Below are 8,141 nucleotides of genomic sequence, written 5' to 3' on the forward strand. Positions count from 1 at the left end.
AAAAAAAAAAAAAAAAAAAAAAAAAAAAAAAAAAAAAAAAAAAAAGCCCAAGGACATTGATCTTCACAGCAAAGTGAGGGCAGATATTTTCGTTGTTTTCTCAGTGATTAAACCAGGCCCAGAGTGGTTTCTGAGTTCATAAAACATTAACACTAGAAGGAACCTGTCTTCCCCCACAGCATTCACTCTTCAGATGATGAAACTGAGCTGTGACAGCAGAAAGCGCATTTAACTGGTCCTAGGTACTCAGCGTGATCCTTGTGCCAGGGGCCGTGGTCACAGCCGCCTAGGGGTGGAGTGAGGCAGAATCTGTGCTGATTGTCCTGGGGTGGAGCTGCACTAGGTGGCTTTGCAGTCCCAGCCATCAATAAGCCAACAGCCGGTACAGACTCATATCCCCCGTGGGAGACAGCAACCCAATCCAGCCCAGGACCAGAAAGGTGTCAGGGCCAGGGCCCCACTCTGCTCTCACTTCCCCTAAATCTGAGCATCAGTTTCCTTTTGGGTCGGGGAAGCCAGCAGGTCTCAGAAATTCCCTGAGAACGCAGCCAGGTTTTTCCAGGACAATTCCATGAAGGCGGACTCCTAGGGGAGCTTCTAGGAGTTCTACCCAGTGGAAGACACTCCTGGCCAGGAGTCCGGGGCCCTGTGGGAGGCCCTGGCTGAGTCACCACACCTCTCTGGACCATATCCACCTGTAAGGGGACAGAGAGGGCCAGGGCCTTGGCTTTCTTTCACTTAATCTCAGTTCAGGTGAGGACACCCTCTGGCTGCTCCCTCTAGCAGCCCGTTCGTTCAGTTCACGGCAGCCCAACTCTCCGCAGGGCCCCCAGGTGCTTGGGAAGGAAAACTCCTCCCGCAGCCTTGCTCTGGGAGCCCAGAACAGGGGAGCTGGGGCCTCTGTGTGCCAAAGCTTGGACGTGGATGACCTCATCTCCTTCCTTCCTTCCAGCCTGAGGTGCCTTTTTAGAGTCCAGGGACAGCCTTCCTCAGGCCTGAGCCAAGAGGAGGTGTCATTTAATGCAAGGCAGCCAGGGAGCCCGAAGGGAGTCAAGGACATTTATTTCACATTCACACAGCTGTACATTTTCTATAAATAATGTGGGGCTGAAATATTTACAGTCATCTCTTGCCCATGCCCAGGCTGCCTCTCCCTCCTGGCACCCCATGCCTGGAGACACAGCCTGCAGACACAGATGTGCAAACCCAGCTTGGTCTTTCCTGCCCGCTCCCTGATGCTCAGGCAGAGCAGCCAGCGGTCCCTGGGACTCCACGAGCCTCGCCCACTCCGTCCTCTGATGCCGAAGGCGTGGCAGGCCACAGGGAATTCGCTGCTCCACCGCAGTGACGAAGGCTGTAGCAGACAGCAGCCCACGCTTGCGGGCCCCAGGCAGTAGCTGCCAGCTTGGGAATGCAGAAGGAAGCAGGGAGGCTGCCACTTGCTCCGGCTACCCCCCAATTCTTCCCTTCCTCTCTGTGCCCTTCCTCTGAGAGGGCGAGCCCCAGGGTTCCCTCATTCCTCACAGAGTGAAACTGCTCCGGGTGCCCAGTCATGCCGGGTCAAAGAGAAGGGAGAGCCAGACTCTTGCAGTGGACAGTTACAACGCCAGGGACAAGGACAAGGAACCACAACACAAATGTCTCAAGGACACACAATAGTGGGTTCACACCAGCCCCACAGACACACACTCTTGAGCCCTGAGGGGAAGGCAGTTTGGTCTTCTGGGAGTGGAGAGGGAGAAGGTGGACACGCTCAAAGACACACTCAGAGGGACACACAACCGGTAACCAACTAAGCCACAGCAGGGGCTTGCAGAGGACACACAAGCATCGTCCACTCCTCAGTCACAGCAGCATCGTGCACTTGGGAACAGAAAGGGGCCAGGGGCGTGCCCTGGGCTGGGGCGGCTTCGTAGCCCCTCTCCATCAGCTAGAGACAGGCCGGGGTGGGGTTCTGAGATCTTCCTCACTGCTACGAACTGCAGCCACGTACGAGAAGAGACACAATACAGAGTAGCAGATTTCGTGGGCCTAGAGGGGAGAGAAAACCAAGCGGATCACGATACTGAGACTCCTGCATCTCCACATGTGGAGGATCTGCCAATGGGCAACTCCTGCCCTAACACTGGGCATGGGCCTCTGGCCTAAACGTGAGCTCCAAGCAAGGAAGCTGTCCCCGTGGGAGAGGGGATCCACGTGTGTGTGTCTGTCTCCCAGGGATCAAGACCCATTTCAGCTTGAGTTGAACCTTTGGCAACAAGACCAGGTCCCCACTCAACCCTGTGCGCTCAGAGGGCCCACCCCTCCTCCTGTCCAAAGGTCCCCAGGGAGCCCTGCACACTGTGGCCCATCAGGGTTGAGCGGCACACTCACCATTGGTGTCTTGTACTTGTGGCTCACCACTTCTTTAATTTCAGGAACTAAAACCGGACGGGCAAGAGACAAAACAGAAAGTTCAACACTAAGAGCAGTAGTGCCATGCTCCCCCAGGCGGCAGCGCCCGGCGTCAGGGTCCCCTTCCCCTCTGTGGCCTCTCACAGTGGCTGCAGCAGCTTAGGCTACGACAGGGCAGAGGCCACCAGAGGCTCTGTCCAGACCCTGCCGGCTGGGAGGACATGGCCCCAGCCTCCTCAGCTAGGCCTCTGCCGTCCGCAGTGGCTTCTACTTGATGGCTGTGATTCTAGCCACTTCTTTGAAAGCCCTGGATGGGAGGGATGGGCCTTTCACCAGCCTGGTCACGGCTACTGTCCAGGGCCCCTGAGGAGCTGCCGTGGGGAATTCCCAGGTTTTGGCTGGGAGGAGAGAGCCGTTTCTAGCTTGTGTCCAACTTTGCTGAGACACCCGTGAACTCATCTTGTCACCAGCCTGAAAATTGGGTCATGTTAAACAGTTCCCTTTATTCCCAGCCCCCTACATAGAGGGTCTTGAGGCTGGATGAAGAGCTAACATGATACTAAACCCACAGGACGTGGCAGTGTCCTTCCCTGAGTGGCAGGAGAAGCCCAGGCCTGCCTGTGTGAGGGAGAGCGTCTGAGGGCTCTGGAGCAACACACCCAGCAGAAGACAGGCGAGTACAGCACCCAGGAAGGGAGGTGACAGGGAGCATCAGGCAAAATACACACATGTCCACAGCCCAGAAGGCAAGAGAGTCCCCCCGCTCCAGCCATGCAGGGGTTCTGCTTGGCCAGAGAAAGGAGTAGGCCCCCCAGGCTCAGCCATCATCATGGCCCCTTGAGACTGGGAGTGGAGGGGCCTGGCATCTCCCTGGGGCCAGAAAAGGCAGGAGGAGAATTGGCTGTACCTTCCTCTGACCCTGGAAGGTAGAATTTGGGGAAACTCAGGGTCAGCAGGGAATAAACTCATCAAAGGTAGAGCAAGAAGCCCAGGCCATTCTCCTGAGTTGGAAGATTCCCCCAAGTATCTCTCTGACAGAAGAGAGAAGGGAGCACACGGGGAGGAAAGTCCAGTAAGCCAGTGAGAGGGGGGAGGCAAGGTGGGAAGAAAGAGGGTGGGGGAGAAAGGAAGAGATGAGCTGGCAGTGTGAGGAGCTGGTTCGGTGGAAGGGAGCTACCCACCCAGGGCAGGGCCCAAGGCAGAGACCTGGGGAGAGGCAGCACGAGCCGAGGTCACTTTACCTGCTGGAGAACGAAGGTTTTCATAGCAGCGATGAGGGGCACAAAAGAATGAAGCACAAACACAGCAGGAACTCAAAGCCCCAGGGTGAGAACCCACTACACCACTCCCTAGCGCTGGCTCCCAGCTTCGGGCTACAGCTGCCTTGCTAGGCTCCTCTGTCCCTCAAGTGAGTCTGCCTGCGATGCCCCGTGCCCTTCATCTGGCACAGAGGCCAGGTGGAGACCACAGCGGTGCCAGGGAGGCTGGGTGGAGGACTGGGCTGCTAGAGAGATTGCAGCAGGTGACACAGACGTAGTGGAGCTTGGGGGTCACCAGTCTGCTCTATCCCAAACTTTCTGACCACTGGCTGGCCCAGCACGGGGAGGTGGTGCTACTTCGCTGAGCTGCTTCAGGACCACCTCTGAACTCGAAACCCACCTGAGGCCCCATTTGCTCTTCTGCGATCCATTATCTATCTTTCCCTTCCACTTCCCGGCTCTCATCTCAGGGGTCCCTTTTCTTCCTTGTCTCTCCTGCTTCTCCTGACCTCTCTACAGAGGTTCTTCTTCTCCCTGACCCTAGACCCTCCTCTGGAGCTCCGAGGTTTGAGTTACTGCCATGTGAGTCCAGACCTAAGAGCAAAATAGTGTAATTACCAAATTCCTCCAGGACAAAGACGCCTCGAACTGTATTGCACTTTTTAATGTGATTCAGCTCTATGAAAACCTGCAAGAGAGGGAGGGAGGGCGGGGTAAGGCCCACAGGTTCTACCCCTGCCCCACACAGCACACTCTCCCAGCTACAGCCCCACCCACACAAAGAAAGTCTATTTCCCAAAGAGAGGACAGAAGAATCCACACGCACACAACTCAAAAGCGCTAAGAAGCGAAGATAGCAGAAAGGGCATGTACCTTCCGCTCCTGGCCGGAGGAGAAAGCATGGGAGAGAAATGAAGGCGTTAGTTTCAATGGTCAAACCCAACCCGAAGGCCCCGCTGCTGGCCTGGGCTGCCCGCCCGTACCCTCTGCCCAGGGCAGTGCTTGTAAGACACGGTGCCCCAGGGATCCCCACTCAGCCCATCAGGTCTCTACCCTTCCATGCATCCTCCTCCGGCGCAGAGGGCTGGCACGGCGCAAAGCTCCCCTCAGACTGTCCTCGGGGTGGGAGGTGTTGGCATCCTCCTTGAAACAGGATCCAGGATCTCCCAAGAGGTATGTGGTGACAATAATATCAGCTACCACTTGCTGAGCACATACTTGGGGTTTACAAATACGATTTCTAATCCCTGCGCCTACATGACACAGTATATAGTATTATCCCCATTTTCTACATACATGAGGAAACTATGGATCAGAAAGTTTCTCTGCCCACGAACGTGGAAGCTGGGCTTCAAATCCAAGCATGTCCTGACACCAAAGCCTGTGCTTTTCCCATTCACCCCAGACTGCACAGCTCCACCAGGAGGTCTGCTGCCCCCTCCAGTCCAAATGACCACTGTGTGGCAGAAGAGAGGCGGGTTGCTATCTCATTATTAACTGTGAGGTGAGATTGAGAAGCTGGGCTTTCCTCCCTTTCTGTGCACAATCTATCTTCTAGGGGCCAAGCCTTCAACCACAGACTGGCTTGGATGGCTGCCCAGAGGGGCTGTGCCAAGGGCAGGACGAGGAACAGGGCAGAGCACCTGGGCATTGCTTAGCAAGATCTCATCTTCAGACAGGGAGGCCACAGCACTAAAATGTGGTCAGGAACCTGCTCCCCAAGAAATACTGACACCTTTGTGGTCCAGAAAAGCACTTAGGTAGACCCTTCTCTGGGCTGGTCCTAAGGTCTCTGGGGTTGGCTACCGCGCTAAGTCCTAGATTGAAAATACACTAAGGGGCTGCTGGCAGCCTGGGCAGCTGTTTCCTGTTAAACTAAAGCTGCCCAGCTACGTTCCTGGAAGAGAGCTACAACGGCTAGCGGAGGGAGGGAGACAGCCACGTCAGTCAGGCATCCACCTCCCCTGAGGGTCTGCGGCCTGGCCAGGGGCTATGGGGCTTCACACATTCAGGTCTGGCTCAGAGCCTCAGGGAGAGCAACCCAGACATCAGGGAAAGAGGAGGGAAGGCACTTGTGTGAGGAGTCAGAGCTGTGAACGGACCTGGGATGATGCGCTGGCCTCAGAAAGGAATTAGCTTAAGGAATGTCCACTGAGAGAAAAAGGTAACACTGTGTTAAAAGACCAAGAGAGAAAAAAAAAAAAAAGTCAGCTCCTATGGTGGAATTACAATGAGGGAAATATGTATCCAGAACTGCTTCCCAATCAAAGGAAGGGGAATGGGGCCTGTGGAGCAGGGGACAGAGTTGGAACACTCAGAGGAAGGAAAAGAACAGAAGAATCCGCAGAAGAAAAAGGCAAATAAACACACTCCAGAGAGGACAGATACAAGCTACTTACACACAGGCATGTACACACGCACACGCAAGCTGCACGCACACCAGAAAGACACAAGGAGATCGGCCAGTCTAGACTCTCAAAGCAAAACCACCAAGCAGAAGCATACCCTGGGAATAGAGGAAGGCAGAGACACTGCAGGGGAAGGGCCAAGTGAGACGCTCCCACTCACACTGTGTGGAGTCCAACGGATGGGGCAGCGTGGCCACCCGGCCTCGCTCCTGCCCAGCCTCCCCCGCAGGCTCCCTGGTGCACCTTCACAGCGCCAGGTGGTCGCCAACGTCACTGTGCCCTCCCCTGGGATTTCTTTCCTGGGTCCAGCTGCTCCAGTTCTCCCTCTAGCTCCAGAGGGCCCTCTCTCATGCTTTGCTGGGGAAGTACTGGGGGCCTAGACATTGGTCCTTTTTACAGGGAGCTTCGTGCTGCTGCTCGCACCTACCTGATTGTGCATGAACTTGAGGTTGATCCCTTCCAGAGTGACCTGCAGCAGGCCACCCTCACCAGTCTTCATGTCCTGCACAGGGAACTCGCCACCCAATTCAGGTCCTGTGGTGAGGGAGGGGCTATCAGCTCACTGGTGCGGTGGGGAATCCCACCCCTGACTTCCCTGCCAGGCCCCTGACACTCAGAAGGACTGGTGGAAACAGGGAAGACACTCTCAGGAAAAACTCTCCTCACCGGGTTTGATGCTTTGCTGTCGGGCGGCAGCGCGCTCCATGCTGTCCTTCACACAGTAGTACAGCTCCCGACACTGTGGCACAGGGGGAGAGCGGTCCCATCATGGGGGCTGTCCAGGGTTCCCCACCCACTGCTCTGTAACAGCCACTGAAGGCTTGGGCTGACACCAGGACCTCCAAGACAGCTTTAGGTACCCCACCCAACAGCTGGAGACAGAAGTGTGGCTCCAGACATGGGTTTTGGAATTTTAACTTCCCAAAGATAAACTCACTATTTGGTCTTCAATGCCTACCCTAGCCCCAACCCAAACACAGATCCTGGGTACCTTTTTAGTATAGAACTTGTTGAGCTGAGTCTCAGAGCCATTTCTACGCCACAAGCACAACACCTTGGTCTTGGGACAGTAGGTCATGTTGATGAGCTTCTCGTACCACCAGCGCTCATACACTGTTCCGATGTTACTACGCAACACCACACAGTCATCGCACACCTGGAGAAGTGCACAAAGCGGCTCAGTGGTTCCTGTCTCTGACAGCCTCTTCCTAGACTGTTTCCTACAGGGAAAGGGTGGGACAACTGGCCCTGCAGCATCCCCATGGTCAGGTTTTCTGCCTTACACTCACGGTGTCCCTAGTTGGAGACACAAAACAGAACTACTGACATGGTGCCTGCTACAAGGATTGGTGGAAGAGATGGAGTCATTGGAAGAACCTGTGTATAAGTGAGGAGGTACAAATCAATCAGTTATTTATTACATTTTTTTTTTTTTTTTTTTTGAGACAGGGTCTCACTTGGTCCCCCAGGCTTGAGTGCACTTGTGCCATCACAGCTCACTGCAGCCTTGACCTCCCAGGTTCAAGTCATCTTCCTGCCTCAGCCCCTAAAGTAGCAGGGACTACAGGTGCACACCATCACACTGGCTATAATTTTTTTTTTTTTTTTGAGATGGAGTCCCACTCTGTTGCCCGGGCTGGAGTGTAGTGGTGCAATCTCGACTCACTACAACCTCTGCCTCATGGTTTCAAACGATTTTCACGCCTCAACCTCCTGAGTAGCTGAGACTACAGGCACATACCACCATGCTTGGTTAATTTTTGTATTTTTAGTAGAGACAGGGTTTCATCATGTTGGCCAGGCTGGTCTTGAACTCCTGACCTCAAGTGATTCGCCCATCTCCGCCTCCCAAAGTGCTGGGATTACAGGTGTGAGCCACCGCACCAAGCCCAGTTATTTATTTACCTTTTATGTGCTCTATGGACTTAAAGTATTTGGAGGAGATCTCATGCCTCCATCTTACGACCTCAGGAATCATCTTTGTTGACAAACACAAAGGCAGGAGATCATGACAGACTTAACCAAGGAGAAAAATGGAGCTGATGTACTTTCTAATCCTGGGTCTACCCTTTATCTAAAA

General features: G+C 54.6%; 1 protein-coding gene across 25 annotated transcripts in view; it reads right to left on the minus strand.

Annotated features, from left to right (window-relative positions):
- Positions 1-1,045: 1,045 nt before the first annotated feature.
- Positions 1,046-8,141, minus strand: part of MADD (MAP kinase activating death domain) — a 61,609-nt gene continuing 54,513 nt past the window's right edge. For 8 of the 25 annotated variants that reach the window (XM_017862043.1, XM_017862034.1, XM_017862053.1 and 5 more), the window contains 6 exons: positions 7,053-7,217; positions 6,728-6,800; positions 6,489-6,595; positions 4,272-4,341; positions 2,374-2,420; positions 1,046-2,031 (listed from right to left, as the gene is read on the minus strand). In XM_017862043.1, the coding sequence (XP_017717532.1) occupies positions 1,927-2,031; positions 2,374-2,420; positions 4,272-4,341; positions 6,489-6,595; positions 6,728-6,800; positions 7,053-7,217 (567 nt within the window). In that variant the 3' untranslated portion in view covers positions 1,046-1,926. Of the gene's footprint in view, positions 2,032-2,373; positions 2,421-4,271; positions 4,342-4,526; positions 4,536-5,755; positions 5,824-6,488; positions 6,596-6,727; positions 6,801-7,052; positions 7,218-8,141 lie in introns of those variants that run through there. The other 17 variants (XM_017862035.1, XM_017862032.1, XM_017862040.1 and 14 more) reach the window with 7 other exon arrangements.

Source organism: Rhinopithecus bieti, unplaced genomic scaffold (genome assembly GCF_001698545.2).
Source record: "Rhinopithecus bieti isolate Rb0 unplaced genomic scaffold, ASM169854v2 scaffold_61533, whole genome shotgun sequence".
In the NCBI taxonomy this organism is placed as follows: Eukaryota; Metazoa; Chordata; class Mammalia; order Primates; family Cercopithecidae; genus Rhinopithecus; species Rhinopithecus bieti.